This window comes from Rhinolophus sinicus, linkage group LG15 (genome assembly GCF_036562045.2).
Source record: "Rhinolophus sinicus isolate RSC01 linkage group LG15, ASM3656204v1, whole genome shotgun sequence".
In the NCBI taxonomy this organism is placed as follows: Eukaryota; Metazoa; Chordata; class Mammalia; order Chiroptera; family Rhinolophidae; genus Rhinolophus; species Rhinolophus sinicus.
In genome coordinates this window covers 34,690,786-34,709,155 of record NC_133764.1, presented here as the reverse complement: position 1 = coordinate 34,709,155, position 18,370 = coordinate 34,690,786, and the positions used below count along the sequence as shown (strand labels likewise).

The following is an 18,370-nucleotide window of genomic DNA, read 5'->3' as shown; positions in this document are numbered from 1 at the left end:
ACACTGAATATTTTGTTGGGGGAGGAGTCACAGAAAACCACCAGCCCAAAACAACCCTAACAAAGTGAAAGGAATGTAAGTATTTCACTGAAGTCATCAGAAGAGATGGGGGTGGGATTCTGAGAAATTTCCAGGAAGAGATGATACACTGAAACCACTGGCTCACTATTGTAGTCACTTAAGATATATAAAAGTGATTTAACATTGTTTCGTGTGCTATTTTATTTTAAAAATAAATAGCTTAAAAAATACTTAAGGCTGTTGCATAGACTCACCAGCAACTCTTTACCCACCTTCCTTTGCTTTTTGTCTTCCACACCAGCTAAGATCTGGTTGAGGACCCAAAAGAGCATAATCATTCCCAAGGGGACGGGCCTGATGTATGCTGATTTTCTGCCAGTTAGATATTATTCTGTATCAGTATATACGTAGCTCAGTATCTAGTATAGATGAATAACGTAGTAAAATGCCAACATTTAGAGTATTTTAGGGAGAGATTTAAACTTGAGATATTAGTTTTTACTGAGAATTGGAAAATCGAAATTTAAAAATTTTAATGATAAACTTTGTCATCTTCATGTCTCCTTGAATAACATCAGCCTTTACGATTAAACAAACTGATGTTTTTCAGTAACCTTCAGTGACTTCTGAGAGCAAGTCAAAGAAATACCCAGACAGAACCAGGTATGTCCACATTAAAAAACGTTGCTTCCTAAATAACTGCTGTAAATAATTTATTCTTCTCACTCCCCGTCCTGCCCCCAGCACAACTTGAAATTGTTAAACATCTACTGCAGCAGTCGTCTCCTCCGCACTTGAGTTCCGGAGCGTTCCGGGTGGGGTCAGGTCGTCACTACTTACGCCAGCGCTGCAGCCCTTTGGACAAACAGAGATAAACGTAAGGATCCGAGAGGCCATTTCTATAGACTGTTTTTATCTCTTGTCTCTATAGATCATTCTGTTAAATTTTTGTTTTATAAATTTAGGAATGAAGTCTTAGGCACCAATGAGAAGTTTCTACTTCCCTTTCTTCAGCCTCAATTTAGAGATGTGAAAAATAACCTCCGGTATCAAGGAAATGATCCCTTTCGGAGGTGCAAGTCTAAGGAAAGGTCTTTTCCCTGCGAAAACAATGACTTCAGGTTTTCCGCATCTCCATTTCTGCAGGGACGGTCAGGAAGGAATCCTTCTTTCTCACCGGTACCCAGGTGTACCATCCCTACCTGTCAGTATACAGCCGCTGGCTGCAGTCCCATTTCTGCTGCTCTCCTACTTACTGACACTGAATTAGCCCCAAATTCCAATTTGAGTCCAATCGGTATTTTAGAAGTTTTCTAAAGTGCATTCTATTGGCTTTTATTGTTAGCGGTTATCTTGTACTTTTATGCCAAAAGTTTTCATTCGAAAGTGTCTGGGGTTTTGTTTGTTTTTCTTAAATTGTGGAAAAATACTGGGCTTTTTGACTATCTTTTTATATGTCTTTTTAAACTTTTAACTATAAGGATATATTTTTATAAAACAGTACATTAAAAAACAAGCAAAAGTCATCTTGAACTAAAAGAGAAATGAAATCCAGGTATTTTCCTCCTGGTAAGATTTGGTGCAAGCTGAAACTGATAACTAGAAGGGTGGTTGTTTTTTAAATGTTAAAAATAGATTAGCTATGACAGCTATTAGGTTGGTGCAAAAGTCATTGTGGTTAAAAGGTTAAAACGTGCGAAAACCACAATGACTTTTGCACCAACCTAATATGTATAAGCCTTAGACACACTGATGAGTGACAGCTGTATTGTTTCTCCCTGTCTTTTGGGGTAGAAACCTGTATGGTTTCAATCCTCAAAAGACGTTCTTAGGTAGGAATTAAAAAGTCACCAAGGAGAAGAGCCCTGATCTTCCAGGAGGCAGATCTTCAATGACAACCGTAAATGGAGCACAAGAGCAATTATGTAAATTCCAGTCAAGTCATATAAAGGCCATTATAACCAAAACCTCTTAGTAAAAAAGAAAAAATCCCGGAGCTTCAGGCAAAGCTCATTCACTAGCGCATGTCAGACAGTGCCAAACTGTAATACAAAAAGCAATTCTGAGAATCCCTGGGAGGTCCCTATAATGGGCTGTGACCTGTAACTGAGGCTAAAAATATAGAAAGGCTTACTCAGGTGCCTGAAGCTCCAGCTACAACAAAGAACGAAGTACCCGGTGACGAGCATCGTGATGCCACCAACTCTGGCACTGCACCTGATCCATCCTGTTTAAAAAGAGACAGGTTGAACTATCATGGTGAGCTGTCACCAGCATTAATTGCATGTTATGCAAATTATCCCAGTGAGCCTGGGAGATGGAATTGTAGTTTAAAGAGTTTACATACCACTACATATATATTTAAACAGGCGAAAAAGCTCAAGTCTGGAAGACGTTTATTTTAAGAAATTTCAATTAGTTCCTGTTGTTTTGGGGAGTTAGGTTAAAATCTTTAGTGGCGAGGAGATTACTACGATGGACTGATTAACGTAAGATTTAGTCTTCCTGGCTTTGGGACGATCAATGTGGGCGAGGGAGAGATGGGGGTAGGCGGCAGACAGGCGGAGGTAGGTATTAAAAAATGAAAGCTGTTTAATAAATGGCAACTGCTATTTTATTAGCTTTGGTGCTTTCAAGTATGTCAGACTCCAGAATGAAAGCAGACAAACAGATGAGCAGGAAGACGACACATTTGTCTCCTTTCTTTAGCCTTGACAGTCATGGCTAAAGAAAGAAAATTCTCCAAATGCTTGGAAGCAGCAACAGAACGCAACAGTTAATGACTCCGGCCTCACCTTTTTGCACAGCTCCCAAGAGCCTCATTAGAGAGACGGTGGAGGTTGCTGGTGGTTCCCAACTCCTCAGAGCAGTCAAACTTCTTCCCAACAAAGGAACTACGGTTCCAAACAGAAGTTACAATGATAGTTCATCTAAATGGATCCTCTTCCCGGACACTCAGTACCCAAAGTTCCCAGGGCTAGGCCTCGGGAAAGTATATTCTAAAGAGGTGGATTAACATCTGCACTGGGCTGCAGCTCTATTGCACGTCAAAAACAGGCTTTTCCAAGGCTGAGCGAGCCCTGGGGATCAGGACCTGGATACACTTTTCGATCTGAACACTCTGCTCAGATGACCCTGTGTACGTGCCTAATGGAATGAATCATTCCTATTCGCTATCACCTGCTAAACATCTTAGCAAAAAGCACGACCTTCTACGATTTGAATATTAACCACTGCTACTTGTCACTGTATCTACGCGCAGCACGTCTGTTCTAGTACCCCATTGCTATTGCTGATCAGTCAACATTTCTTATGTTCAACACACGGATAACCAAAGTGGAAACACAAAGGAGGGTCTGTGCCATGTATTTAGATTTTTCCTGCACCATTTTTTCTTTATGTTTAATGATAGGCAGGGAATGTCTTCGATTGCCGGTTCTCTGGTCTTGGTTTGCTTCATCAGGGACAGTAGATAAATTAAGCAAATATTTACGACACGTTTAGCAAGTGTGGTAAAAGTTGCCGTGGGTGTAAAAATATATACAAATGATCACCATTGTATTAAGTCACAATGAAAAGAACCATGCTAGCTTCCAAGAAATTGCACAGAAGATAATTTTCTTGCAAGGTGATTAGTCACTTGAAAAAACAAAGCATGGCATAACCCATTCATCCTGGAAAAAATTTGAAAAGATGGGGAGAAAACATCTGCAATTATACCCGCTTTCTCAGCAGTGTCAGGAGCCCTGCGTGTGGCTCCTCAAATCTGTTCTGTCTCCAGCCAGCTGAGCCTGTTTATTTTGGCTCAGGCTCAAATTTACGTGTATGACATCAATTCAGGCCCTGAGCAGGGATATCTAAGAAGCCCAGGAGGGGCCAGCTCAGAACCCACAGAAGTCCTGCTACAGTTTTTTCGATGCCTTCTTGCCTGTTGCCCAGGTACCTTGGGTTCTGATTTCCATCCCTTTTGGCCTGGTTGTGGGCCTGGGACTGCTAATACCCATGACCGTGTCTGTCCCCCCATCTCCTAGACACTGCCCCATACCCACTCAGGTGCATTTCAAACCCCACACGGGTGGTTAACCTGCCAGCAACACTGGCTCCACTAACTCAACCACTGAAAACTCTCACCTACCCTCTCGACCTCTAACATTTCCTAACACCCTTCTGGCCTAGTTGGAATTCCAGACGTATGATTTAACTTCCGCCTTTAAATCTCTGGCTATTGATTATATGCATGTTTTGATCTAAAACACCCCCTTCCATGGACTCCTCTGGCCAGTAGGGGACCTACACCCTGGCTTGTTATATTCCTGCGCAAGTTCTGATCCTGACTATTGAGCCCCTTCCTCACGTGCCCCACCTCGAGCATCTCTCACGATACCCGATGGATGGAAATGCTGTTTAAAGATTAGAAAAGAGCCTTCATTTAGCTGTTTCCCGGCCTTTAAAAACCCATGACCCTGTAAGGTTTCTCACTTTACCTTCTGCTATCCCCATCAGCTAAGTTTTGCTTTTTGTAGTTACGTGAACTCTACTTTTTCCAAATACCCTCCCCTCCACCCACCATTTGTCTGAGATTTGCCCACTGGGTCTGAGGCACCTACGTCAGCAGTTCTCTAACTTGGCTGCTCTACAGAAACACTTAGGAAGATAGAGGACTGGAGGCCTTCCGTCTCTACGAATCTTTAATCTAAATAATGCCCGTGTGAAACTGCTGACTGTCCAGACTTGGCAACAAGGACCTCGATCTCTTAAATTGAGTCCCGAAAGCCAAGGCACCCTGAATTCTGCAAAGGCTCCACCAAGTGCCCCCGGCTGAGCGTTCTCAAGGCTACGGGGACTCTGCAAGCTTTCCTCTGAATAACGGAAACGAGTTTCTATCGCTGTACCTGTTGAGTCTCTTGAGATTTAAATCTTGAACTTCTAAAATCTAATTTCTCCAAGGCCAGGAAAACTACTCATTTTGGTACTACCGTGTTTCCCTGAAAATAAGACCTAGCTGGACAATCAGCTCTAATGCGTCTTTTGGAACAAAAATTAATATATATGACCTGGTCTTATATTATTATATTACATAATAATATATTATATATTATTATATAAGACCAGGTCTTATAGTAAAATAAGACCGGGTCTTATTTTCATTTTTGCTCCAAAAGACGCATTCGAGTTGATTGTCCGGCTAGGTCTTATTTTCGGGGGAACACGGTAAGTCCATGAAAAGCTTTCTCCCTGAACCTCGAAAGATGGCTCCTGATGCCGCTGAACTCCGTAAGCTGAATTCTTATCCCTGATTGACTAAAACTCCATGGCACCCTCAGAACTATCAGTTGCCTTGGGACTTCCTAGCTTAGGCCACCAAAATATATCCATTTTTTGTTGGCCATGAGAGCTTTTGGTTCTACCTTGTTTCATTCAAATGACATAATAGTCTTTTATGCCTCACAAGGCCCTGGGCACCTTTTTGTCCGGTGCAATCACGTCGCCTCAGTTTGCTCAGGTGCCCTGCATACGAGGACTAGCTGCTGCCACAGGTTTCCTTACGTGGGAAGCGTATCTGACATCGTCCTGAAGCGTTACAGCCAACAGAGGAAAACGAAGCTTGGAAACGCTTGGCAAAGACCATCAGGCAATGTTAGATGCCAACCTTCAACTGAAACTTGACGTTGGGCAAGTTATTTATCCACTCTGAAACTCAGTTTCCTCATCTGTAAAAGGGGCTAAGACCAGCCTCTCAGGATTGGTACAAGTTTACCTGAGATAATCTATGTAAACATGCAGGCATCATAGCTGACATATACAGTTAATTCAGTTGTTAGCTCACTGACCCTGCCTGTAAGTATCAAAGAAAGATACTGGCTTCCTGAGGTAAAGAAGGCCGAATGGACAGCCCATGCTCTTCTGCAAAGACCCAGGAAAGTTCAATTTAATTTGCAGTCACTGGAGGTAGCCATCGCCTGGTGAAATGACAGAGGAGCCACACTTTTCATCCTTGTAGATTCTGATGGCCTTGAAGTCTTCCTTGGGCAACTGAAGAATCAGGTCTCGACCCGCGATCCTATGGTTTCCTCTAGTGTCTTCTGTTCATTCAGTGGCAGCATCAAAGTCTGAGCATTAATTGTGGAGCCTACTTCTATCGTTTTTCAGTTTGTAACAGAACTAGTGGCACTGTGATGGCCACACTTTGTCTGATAGGAAACCAAACTGATCACATACTACGGACTGTAAAAGTCTCTAGAAACAAAACAGTTCCTAACCCTATTCTAGAAGAACTTATTGTTGAAGGAAGGATTGTATTTCCCCCCATAGTCAATCTCAGAAGCCTAGTGATTTGATGACATAAGTTACTGTGTCTCTCTTCCATTATGACTGTATTCTTGGGACCCACTAAAGTGAGTGTGTCAACTAACTTACATCAACCACGATACCTACCACTAATTGCTACAAATAGTTGCCTGAGGCAGGGTTTAAAGACCGTGGATGTACAAGTCAGATGGACCTGGATTTGGATCCTGACTGCCACTTACGGTATGAGCATGGGCAAGTCAGTTAAGATGCCTGAGGCTCAGATTCCCCACCTGTGAAAGAGGGCAGGTCAGTGACATCACTTCAGAATTGTTAGGAGAGTTAAATGAGATAACAATGCAAAGTACCTAGCACAATGACTGGAACAGTCACCACTTGACAAACGTCAGTTCCCCCTTTTTTCTTCTAAAATAACAAGTGGATGTATCAAGGACACGCCTTAGCACTACAAAAGATAGTACAGACAACAAAGATTTGCTATGGGCTGTGTTTATGCAACTGAAAAGGACAGAGAAGGACAGAGATTTAACAGACACCTATGTATGTTTCTAGTCACGGCATATTTTCTACAACATGGCTTAGTGGAAAGGATTCAGCTAGGCCTCAGGAGACTGGGTTCTACTTGTAACTCTACCACTGATTGGCAACATGACCTTGGACAAATCATTCATTCTCCCTGTGCTTGTTTCATCATCTACAAAACAGACACAAAATCACTTTGCTCACCTCTCCGAAGGGCGAGGCCAAAACAATCGGCGGAAGCACTCGGAAAACCACAGCAACAAAAATGTTAACATTCATTCAACGTCTCATACGGAGAAGAGGCTTGAGAGTACAATTTTGTAAAGAGAGTCTAGATATTTGACCTGTTTGTAAAAAAATCGATAACCGCTGAGGCAGTTGAAGAAAATGCAGCTTGGGCTGGCAAGTCTTAATACACTTCCATTTTGAAATCTTCAGAAAGGGATAATTAAAATACGACAGAAAATGCTTTCTAGACCTGACAAACTGGGGTTTTGTGACTATGCGGTCATTTATAAAATGTATCCGAGGGAAAAATACATCCGTTTAGCAAGAGAGAATACAAGTTTTTCAGGTGTGAATCTATTCGGAGTCACTACAGGTCTCCTGTCAAAATACATCTAAAAGCATCAATAACACTGCACACACACAAACAAGATGGATGCTACATTAACCTGATGCCCCTAGCAAACCTAAAAAGGGAAAAAAACACCAAGTTTCCGGGTGAGGAAAATGAAGACAGTTTCTATACTGTAACTAGAGAGGTAGTCCAATAACTAAAGGTGAGATTCAGCAGGAAAAAACGAGGATACCTGAAATGACACTTGGGAACGTTTTCGCTCCTACCTGGGGCCTCAGTCCAACCCACTAGTTAAGCGATTCTAGGCACCAACAAGGTGCCTAGAAGCTTCTGAAGAAACTGATTTACAATTCAGATCAGTTTCGATGTCCAGTGCCCCCCACCCCCCTGAGCTAATCTCTTATGTCTTCAGGCTCAACCTCTGGTTGCATTCTTGGGTCCTGTTCTTTGTGGATTAATTTTTCTAGTGCATGGATGGCCTTCTGTTCCTTTTTTGCTGCCCCCTCTATTCCTGGTCCTCATCTCCTGCACCTCCACTTCCAACTATCTGCCTTGAATGCCGTGCCTCCCGGGACAGTTTTCATCTCATCTTGCCCCCAAATCCAAAAGTAGTGTCTGCTTGTACCTTGCCGCTCTAAATTCCCAGATGTTGCACTTGACCATAAACCTGGAACCTATTTGTGTACAACCTGGGCCTGACTGAAATCTGAACACAGAGCTTGTTCTATATAGGTGGACCCTTAAGTCTTCATGCTTTTCTTGAGTCTGTTCAGCTTGAATACCCACCCAATTTCTACTGGCCACGCCTCTTCCCAGGGTAGAAATTCAACTGTTATCAATATCACCAGCCACCCTGTCTTAATCCAACCTTCAACTACTGGTGGAGGGGAAGGGAGAGTGATAAAGCACTGTTACCCCTGGAACAAGAAATAATGTTTTCAGAACAATGTAAGTCCAGTGCACTGGAGTTCCCAGGTAAAACTAAGCCGAGTGAAAATATTAGTATTCTGAATCGCATTAATTTAAAAGGCACAGAGCAGTTTCTATGGGCTGGATGGCCCTTGAAATCGAGCATGTTTACCTTGTGAAAGTCTTTCCCCCTGGGGACTGATGAGCTGGGGCTTCTGGGCCGTTGAATTCCAATCCCGAGGCTTTCCTGGCAACACCCCTAATCCAAGATAACCGGGATAGAGCTCTGGAAACCACTCCAGCCCCAGGGAGCCGGGAAGGGCCTTCTTGCCGGGAACATCCACCTGATGGGTGAAGGGGCTTTTAGAAGTATGACGCTGGGTTGGATGTAAAGACGGCTGGCACCCAGGGTGTGAGGCTTGGGGCTGATAGCCAGATGGGGGCTGCCGAGAAGCTTGTTCCTCGCTCCCCATCAATGCCTTTACATCAGGGACTTGATTACGATTGCAGGCTGCTGCTTTCTCTTCTTGAAGAAATTTCATAGCCAGAGAGGCAAGACTTTGATTACGTGACTGTGACACAGAAAGAAACTCATTGCAAGTTGTGTCCCTTGGTGTGAACAAATTTACACTGGGACCTTCATCTCGAGATTTCTTCTCTGTGGCTGAATCATCGGTACTGAAGTTCTTCGAGTTGTCGCTCACGGAAGAGCATTCTTGCATTTCTGTTACAGATACACGTTCCCCTGCATGTCCTTTGTTCCCACATGCCTCTACCCCAAGGTTAAGTCCTCCTTGGTTCTTCTTGACTTGGATTTTACCTAATGGGCTAACTTTAAAACCTAAAACCCTGTTCTTTTCCTGATTCTCAGGGTCTCTAACCTCAGTAGAGACTTCTGAGAGGTGATGCCTGGCCTTGGAGTCTCTCTCATTACTTAAAAACGAAGTTCTTACTCTTTCATCCCCATCATTGACATTTCTGAGAGAACTATGATAATCACCAATAGGCATAGCTAGTAATGTTACTGGAAGCTTCTGTCTTGAGGGATCAATTTTGTCCAATTTTAAATGAGCATAAGTGGTTTGTACATCATTAGCTAAGGCTGAAGAATATTTCCTATCTTGATTTGACAAAGAAGGTTCCATTGGGCCAAAAGGTAAAGATTCTTTGGTTTCTGAAGGATTACTTCTACTTTCCCCTGATTTAGGCAAATCTTTGGCAAGTTCTCTTTTAGGAGTAGTGTTCTCTGATGCATAAAACTGAGCCTTAGTTTCTCCTTGGGAAGTAATCTTTGGTTCAGGATTTTTTAACATGTTGAGGGAGAGTTGAATTTGATTTTTGATGTGTTTATCTGCCTTTGTATTACTTGCTCTTTCCACACCAATAGCTGGTAGTGGGAAGGACTCAGTTGTCTCTTCTGGTTTGTCCTTTATCAACTTAGCATTTCTTTTCCCACTCTTTGTCACCAACTCTCTCTCTTCAGCTTTATTCAGGTCTTTGATTGGACTTTTCGTTTTCTTAGCACGTGAGAGTGTAGGCTGCTTGGACGGACAAACATTTTGATCAGCAGGCATAGTTGGTCCTATCATCTTACAGTACGGCAAGTGGGATTTTAATCGTTTAAATTGTTTCTTACAATACGGACACTCTTCCATTCTGGGTACAATATCCGTCTCCTATTCCTGAAAAAGGCAAACAGGAGAGTATAAGGAGCACATAATTTCAGAGTAAATACCAGTATTTTATTTGTGTCACACCTTTTCAATTCATTTGGAAGAACCTAGGTTAAAGATAAATTTTTAAAAGTTTGTTTTGATCCATTCTTATACAGGTAGAACAATAGAAGACACAGTTTGATTTTGATAAATGTCCCTGGCTCCATTTACACTTGGTATTTTACATTAGGAAGTCTTCTAGGAATCAATCCTTACAGAAGACTATCAAAGAGATTTCTCAACATCCCTGACTAGGAGGTGAGAAGATGAAAGAGTTACGTCTAATGAATTAATGGTTAGTGGAAGGAAGAGGTATCCAAATACCAAAATAAAAGGTTTGCTATTTAAGGTTGTAGCAAGTCGACTGGATATCACATGGGTAAAGAGGAATTGTTCAAAACCCTTAAACACATAGATCATTCAAGGAGAGAGTGGTGAAGAATAGAAAACTCGGGCCAGGAATTGGAGATGGTTGATTGGTTTCTAAAGTGATATATATGGAAGATTCATGGGGTGCAAGAAGAAAATATTAGAACTTCCATTATCTAAGCACGAGAAATTGAGCTCTAGTAACATTTAACATATTAGTAATGTGTATGTTTGTGTATATGTATGTGTGTATATATACATATATTACCTACACATATACATAGATAAAAGTATGTATAATGCACAAATCATATATACACGGAGGGAGCACGGCCCCCAATTTTTTACTGATATTTTGTAGTACAAAGGATTACTGGCAACTTTGTTTAGTTTGACAGTTTGTGACATTTATACCATATAAAAACATTAACAAAATTTATATGTCTTTATTATTTTCCAGTAAGAAAAAGAAATATTTGATTACAAAGTTCAGTTCAAAGTGATCTGTTTTTTTACATTTCTTCTTTCTATAAAGTTCCAGAGGGCAAAGACATGTCTATTCTGTGCACAGTATTCTCAAAATCTAGTACTCAGCCTGGCGTGGGATCCTTGTTCTATGAATTCTTTCTCTGGACATAAACACGCGCATAATATAAAGTATTGTAAGTGTGAATATCTTCCGACCACTACATAGGTCAAAAAGGGAGACTGAAACCATTTACAAAGTAAATATGTATCATCCTGGCCAAACCATTTATCAAAGCAACCAAGCCACCTTGTCCTACATGAAGTCAGGCAAACAAAACCTTTTCTGCCAACAGATTTTACAGTAATTATTCTTACTTTGCAGGTACCCCTTTGACAACATAGTGAAAGTTACGGGCCGGTTATTTACAAAACCACCCACAACTGTCGCCAGTCCCCGGGCCTTAGGCTAATGACTTTCCGAACCCGTGAGACGTGCCTGCCTGTACAGCGTTCCACCCTCACACTTCTCTGTGCCCTCACATGGTAACGTCTGACGGTGGGTGCCTGCTTTCTTACCAGCGCTTCTCTGCTAGGATGCTAAGTGTGCGGTTGTCTCTCCCGGATCTCCATGCCTCACGTTCGCCGTTCCCGAGTCTGGCAGAATGAAACCAGATTTTAATGTCAGCCTGTGCAAGACACAATCGGAGAAGTAACTCGACAGTACTGAACCGAACACAACTAACTGGGTTCTTCGCAGGGCAGCTCCCGTTCGGTGTTCCGGGAAGCGGCGAGTTCAGGCTTCACCGTCCTCCCGGACACAGGGCCGATCTCAAAGATACGCTTATCTCCGTCTTCACCCCCTACGCTCTCCCGCGGACATTTCCCCTCTCGGCCGTGTCACCCCGCCTGCCCTCCGCCCCTCTCTTCCTTTTCACGCCGCTCGCGAGCGGTTTCCAGCGGAGCGGGCGGGGACCGCCCGGCGGCTCCTGGGTCCGAGGCCGGCCTTCCCGCAGCCTCAAGCGCAAGGCGCCAGAGCCCCTGGGGCTCATTGTGCGTCTCGGGGAAGCCCCCCAACTGGCTCATCACCCAATCGACTCCCCTCTCGGCTCCGGACAGTCGCCCCCAGACCTAGGGCGGAGGCGCCCGTAGGAAAGAGCCCCGCCCATCGACACTCCCCCAGAGTCGCGTCCTCACCTCGCAAGACATAAAAGTGCAGGAAGCCCACGCAACAAGCTCCCCAGAGCCGCGCACAGGCGGCCTCCCAACTCCCGGTCCCGGGACCCGCGGCAAGCCGTCTACATGACTGCCTGAGGCTTCGCAGCTATTTTTAAAATTTTTGTTACCTCACAAGGACTGAACTCAAACCCTCATTATGTACCATTATTATGACATAATTTAATTTTATTGAAACCTGGCTTGGCTTTTACGCCGTCCCCGCGAGGTTGCGACAGGCGAAAGCTTCGGGCACCTCTAATGAAGGCCCCTCCTCCCAGAAGTTCCCAGTAGCTCCTCCCCCTCCGAGCCCGCCTCTTCCCGTTGGTGGGGTTACCGGCCTGAGAGGCCGAGGTCGCGCCAATGCGCAGCCGCGAGAGGGCGGTACCACGGCAGCTGCGACATGGGGGGGCGCGGAGCAGACGCCGGAAGTAGCAGTGGTACGGGTCCCACCGAGGGGTACTCACCGCCGGCAGCGTCCACCCGAGCCGCGGCGAGAGCCAAGGCCCGAGGGGGTGGGCGTGGCGGCCGCGGAAACACAACACCCTCTGTTCCCTCTGCTCGCGGAGCGGCGCTGCGTCGCTCCCCTCCACCCGCTGCCATGAGCGAGCGCCTCCGCCCCAGGTGAGCCTGTAGAGACCCCCCTTCCTTCCCAGCCCCTCGCCTGTCTTGGGGGATGGAGTCGAGGGGGCGCGCGAAGCGGGGTCCGAGCAAGTGTGGGCCCTGCGGGTCTTTATCTGGGTCCGGGGGAGGAGAGGAGAGGAGAGGGACGTGCGACTGATCGGGTGTCGGGTCTCTGAGGGTCCTGGAAAAGTGACTTCAGGGTCCAGGTCCCCCCCAAACCCATCTTTTCCACTGTATCTTTCCCTATTTGGACTGAAGTCCGGTCGGTCCCGGAAGAGACACAGGGGCCCTAAATTTAGGAGGGTGGGGGGATGGGAGGAATGTCTGCTCTTTGAGTGGGAGCCCCTAGGGCGTCTGTGAGGGGACGGGGCGGGGAGCGGCCGGCTCCCCAAGGTCAGGAAGAGGGAGCGGGGCTTAATTCCGCAGCCGGGCCTACGGACTAGGTTAGACGGAAGAATTGGTGCCCTGGACGGCGTGAACGCGGAAGGGCAGGTGACCCCAGTGGCTGGAGGAGGCTCCGGCTGTGGCACGTAGAACAGACAGGGTTCTAGGCTGTTTCGAGGCGGGGCCGTTTGACTCCGAAGGCGGGAGGTAGGATTGTGTCGCGACGCACTGCTTTTTTCCACGGAGCCTGGCCTCAGACCTGGGTTAGGGGGTTTACGCTCGCTTGAGAGACACTGAGGACCAAACTGCGATGTCCTTCTTTTCTTTTCATTTGCCCCTGTCACAAGATGGGAGGCGAAAGTTGGGATTGGGTTCCCCAGAAGGAAGAGGCTCAGCCTTATTTCAAATTAGGAAAATCCCTCACCGTGGAGTTTGCAGTGAAGACCTGTCGGTTACCAAGTCCAACTCTTTCATTTTTCTGATGAAGAAGCAGATCTGGAACGCTCAGTTGATGGACCTCGGTCTTTCCAGGTTGACTGCGCTTTGTTTTATTCCATGATGGTCTCAGTGAGGCTTAAGTGAATAAAATAGGACTGCCTTGGCCGATTATGCTGTGCATGTCCTTGTCGGTCCATGTTTTCATTGGCTCTGAATGTAACCGACAGTCTTTCCACCAGGACACTGCTCTGGGGGATAGTTAATTCCTGGGCTTACGATTCTGGAAAGCTTCCTGAGCTTATTTGGTCCAATAGTGAAAATTTAGGGTTCCTCGAACTTCAGCGTAGGATTATTGATTTGGATAATGGTGTGAGGGCGGCAGAAAGCCTCCTTGTAGACAAAATACGAGTGGATCAAATTTGAAATTAGGAGCCCAGTTACTGACACGCTCGCTGTTGGATTAGGAACAAGATCCTTAGGTGTAGCAAGCCTGATCTGACAAGCCTGATCTGACAAGCCTGATCCGACTGCCATTTTTTTCCTTCTCAAACCCAGTTTATACTTCTGATAGTCTCTCGGAACGGCTCACGTCTGAAGAAGTCAAAATATTTTGTACAAAAAAGGTTCCTTTTATCCAGCACTGTGCACAAGTACTCTGAGTATGTTTATACTGGTAGCAGATTTCTCTAGTACCCAAATAATGTCAATATGTTTATACTGGTAACTTCATTTCTATAAAAGAGGTCATTTGATTTGGACAAGGGTTTCTTACCTACTTTTCTCTTCACCCCGTGTTTCATGGTGTGTGATGGACCAGCTCTGCCAGCTCCAGCTATCTTAGTATCGCCAAGTCAGTTCCCTTCTCTGGTTCTGTTTTCTCCATTTTAAGATGAAGCGTTGGTCGACGTTGGTGGTTTTTCCAAATGTTCCACCGTGTCCTGGGATGGCCATAGAGGAGTGGGTATGTGGCAAGGAAGTCCTTACTTTAACCAAAACATATCCTTTACGTCATAGACTAGTATATTTGAGGGATTTTATTTTTCCGGTAGGAAGAAAGGGTTCTGTTACTTTAAAAAAATTGTTTTGAAAACCACTAGTCTCCATTCTTTAGGATTTCTTCTATGCCCGGTCTCTAGGAGATGACAGGAAGATTGGAGAGAAATGAAATGATGAAAAGTGATGTAATCAGCCATCCTTAGAAGTAACATGCTAAACAACCTGTAACTAGATGGCTCGGGAGAATATAATCAATTATAGGGTGGCTGCTAAAATGATAACTTGGTCTGTGTCACTGATGTTGAAAACTGTAATCTGACTGCAGATAGGATTGAGCATGAAGCTGTAATCTTGCCGATATTAATGACATTGTTGAAAGAAAAATGTTTCAAGGACAGAATCTGCAAAGAGCCTAGAAAAAGAATTGAAGAACAGGGAGGGCTCATTCTTAATCCAGTTCCATCCAAAAGAGAGCCCCCCCTACCCCCCCAACCAGGCCAAGGAGATAATTCTGGTCCATGGAGAAAGCAACTGATTATGAGGCTGGGATATTTCATGTGGCTTTCCCAGAGTTTGGTTGAAGTCCACAAAATCAGCCCATCCTCTTTGTTCTTACATTCTTTTTGCCTTGCAACCTCTCTGACCTTCATATTCTTGTCACTGGAAAGATATGTACCCCATTATAAGGGAGGAAATTGGAAAGTTTTAGTCAGCCTCATAAGTTTGGTTAGAGTGACTCAGCAGCCCAAAGCAAAATCAGCTGTTGTCACACTGATAAAAGAAGGGTTTGGGAACCAACCTACTGCCATTTGACGACGAGTTTCTTTTTGGGTGTTACATCAACCAGCCTTCAATTAGACTTTGCTCTGTTACTTCATCACATTCCCACGAACACTCTCCGGTCACACTGGGATAAAAGTAGCAATTTCTTGGTTCAGATCTATGATAACAGCACCTCTTTTTAATGATTATTAAATCCTGGTATCTAGTTTTTAGTCTGGATGGACTTCACATCATTTGTGGATATGATCTAACCTCCTGGGAGAAAGGTAGGTGATCTTATTTTACAAACAGTTGAGCTTTATTTAGAACGAACCTCAGGTAAATGGTGTAGCCCTCTGCCAATTACTTGGTTGGTGCTTTTTTATAACCACACACCCACTGTTCACCATTCCAAGCTTAAACTGGATCCAGACTCATTAATAAAGTTAGATGTATTCAGAATGTTGCAGAGTACAGGGAATTGAACTCAGGGTGATAACTTAAAGTTTCTTCAATATCCAGACCTCAACTCAAAACTTCAGGATGAAGGACCTGTACAGTAAGCCGCCCCGCTCACGTAGAAGGTCTATAACTGTACAGAAGGTACTCTGTGCTCGAATTCAGTGCTTTCCGAAAAGCTGTTTTTCCCTCTAGATAGAGAAATTTGAACCTTTAAGAGTTTGCGTTATAGCAGATTGTGCTGCTCTGTAAATTGGCCTCTAGTCAGCACTGTCCAGCAGCATTTTCTGCCGTTGGGACCCTTCCGTGTCCATGCTGGTCAGTACCATTGCCACTGGCTACACGTGGCCACTAAAAGCACTGAAAATGTGGCCAGTGTTACTAAGGAACTTTTCACTTTATTTAATTTTAATTACTTTTAAATGCCTACATGCGCTTGTGACTACCATATCGGACAGCGCGATTCCAGGCAATTTGACTTAAAATTATACCACCTATAATTTATTTCCACATTCTAATTGGGTTTGAGAACTTCTTCTGACAGCACTTGATTCTTGCATAGAAAACATACACATTTTGTCTCAGTTACACATTTGAGAACACTTGACTGAGAAAGATGTGTGATTTCTCTTTAAACCTGTACATTTTAAGCAGCTTATGCTACAGTCTCAAAGTAACAATCTGGTGAAGTGATACATATCGTAACACTAGGTGGTGTGGCTGAAATAATCTAGTTTATGTGTCCAAGACCAGCTTTTTCAGTGATTGTCCAGAAAAGTAATTTATTACGTTAGAGGGCATAGAGCTTTTGTTTAAGTGATAATTGGGGAAGAATCAGGGATGAAGGAAAACTGAAGATTAGCGGCTACCACGACCCTCTGGGTTTTCCTGTGCAGCACCATCTTTATATGGATTTTAAGCGTAAAATAGGCAAAGCAGCCAGCCCTGTCTTAGGTGTTATCATATGGAAGGGAGTAAAATTAGGTAACTTGGAATTGTAATTTCAGGGAATGTAGAAAGACGATAACATTAATTAGGTGGGGTTTGAATGCTCAGTCATTAACGTCTTCCTGTTCTTATTTATTCCCAGTAGGCATAAATTGTCAAGCTTCATTTCAGAAATTAGTCACACTAGTTCAAGCCGGACCGTATTGCTGCTATTTATGTTTTTGCTCTCTGTACCCAGTGATGGTGTGCTTCCGGTTTTTACCGATGAGAGGGATAGCATGTGATGAATGATATTTTCTCAGGCAAGAGGGCATGTTTCTATATTGTCATGGTTTGCAATTTTAAGTGTCCAAAAGATCAATTGTTGGATTTTTTTTTCCTCCTTGTGATTTAATTTCAGGAAAAGGAGAAGGAATGGCAGTGAAGAAGACCACCATCTTCCCCCCCAGACCAAAAGGAGTAGTAGAAACCCCGTCTTTCATGATTCCTGGGACACGGAGGTAGGAAGTGTGCTCAGAGGCTCTGCTCTTGTCGTTGCTTGAGCTAAATAGCGCAGTTTCTAATGTGTAATTCAAATTATTCTTCGAATGAAGAAAAGTGACCTTACTTGATTGCAATGGTTTCAACCGTTTTTGTCATGGCCCCTTGGAGGGAGCTGTGCACCCTCTTCCCAGCAAAACGGTTTGTGTCTGCACATATTCATACATACACCCTCTCCCCCCGCCAATTTGTATTTGTCAGGAGTTTCATGAAACTTTAAAAGCCCTTCTTTGAACCCCCTATTTGATATTTCAGAGGCCAACTTATTTTCTAATAGTTTATAAACCATTATTGTCTTTAAGGCAAATGTATTTTGTGGCTTCAATTCACTTATCTTTAAGAGAAACTGTAAGCATCCAGAGTATATAATGTCTATGCAAGCAGAATCCTGTTTTAAGTTTTTTCACTTTGTCATTCTGTTGTTCTGAAAAGGGCTGCTGGCAGAGTGACGGGGAGAGAGTGGGGACGGGGGAAAGTGCGCCTGGAGTTGGGTTTCCTGAAACAGTGCTTCAGTGGGCGTCCTGGGGAGACAGTCTCCCTGTGGTCCAAAGGCTGGCCTGCAGTGCAGAAACAGTAAAGGGATGCTGTTGTGAAATTAGGCACCCAAAGATTTTGACCCGTAACAGTTCTCACCCTAACAGAGAAACCCCTCCATGGCACGTTCCTAAGCTCTAGCCTGATAACGTCCAGCACAATTCTGTATACACAATTCTTGCACAACCAGGTAATTTGTAATTTAATTAGCTCTTGATAATAGGACTTGCCCTACATCCAGTCTTTACCAGAAATCCAAGGTAACTCCCCCGGAGGGGTGGGGAGGAGGGATCAGTAACTCGCAGGTAGGTAAGAGCTATCCAGGAGCAATTAATGAACAGTGCAGAGAGATCCTTCTATGCGGAGGAGATTCGAGTTTATTGCTTTAATCCCTGTTTTTAAAATGTTCTATCACATTTTTCCGTTTTATAAAAACAGAAAACTTGTTGAGCTTTGTGTAATGTGGTAATTAGGGAATCTCATGCAAGAAAGAAAACCAGAGCTTAGAGGCTACCGTGAACATGCAGTGATAAAACTGTAATACTAGTTGTTGAATTATAAGACTATTCCTTAAAGTGTG

The 18,370-nt window shown here is 44.1% G+C and overlaps 2 protein-coding genes across 7 annotated transcripts in view; one reads left to right on the top strand and one right to left on the bottom strand.

Moving 5' to 3' along the window:
* Positions 1–537: 537 nt before the first annotated feature.
* MTNAP1 (mitochondrial nucleoid associated protein 1) lies at positions 538–12,305 on the bottom strand. 3 transcript variants are annotated; one of them, XM_074319970.1, is made up of 6 exons: positions 12,088–12,305; positions 11,470–11,579; positions 8,514–10,023; positions 2,817–2,915; positions 2,156–2,248; positions 538–876 (listed from the first exon to the last, which is right to left on the bottom strand). In XM_074319970.1, exons 3-6 carry the CDS (start codon positions 9,994–9,996, stop codon positions 854–856), a joined length of 1,698 nt encoding a protein of 565 aa, XP_074176071.1. In that variant the 5' UTR covers positions 9,997–10,023; positions 11,470–11,579; positions 12,088–12,305; the 3' UTR covers positions 538–853. The 3 variants fall into 3 exon arrangements, with proteins under 3 accessions (XP_074176071.1, XP_019595982.2, XP_074176072.1); XM_019740423.2 differs by having other exon boundaries at positions 11,470–11,547; XM_074319971.1 differs by lacking the exon at positions 12,088–12,305 and adding an exon at positions 11,637–12,028 and having other exon boundaries at positions 11,470–11,547.
* A 121-nt stretch (positions 12,306–12,426) lies between these two features.
* VCF1 (VCP nuclear cofactor family member 1) overlaps positions 12,427–18,370 on the top strand; it is a 17,347-nt gene continuing 11,403 nt past the window's right edge. Inside the window, exons 1-2 of one of the 4 annotated variants that reach the window (XM_019740427.2) lie at positions 12,427–12,729; positions 17,117–17,216. In XM_019740427.2, the coding sequence (XP_019595986.2) occupies positions 12,509–12,729; positions 17,117–17,216 (321 nt within the window). In that variant the 5' untranslated portion in view covers positions 12,427–12,508. Of the gene's footprint in view, positions 12,730–13,093; positions 13,645–17,116; positions 17,217–18,370 lie in introns of those variants that run through there. The other 3 variants (XM_019740428.2, XM_074319986.1, XM_074319987.1) reach the window with 3 other exon arrangements.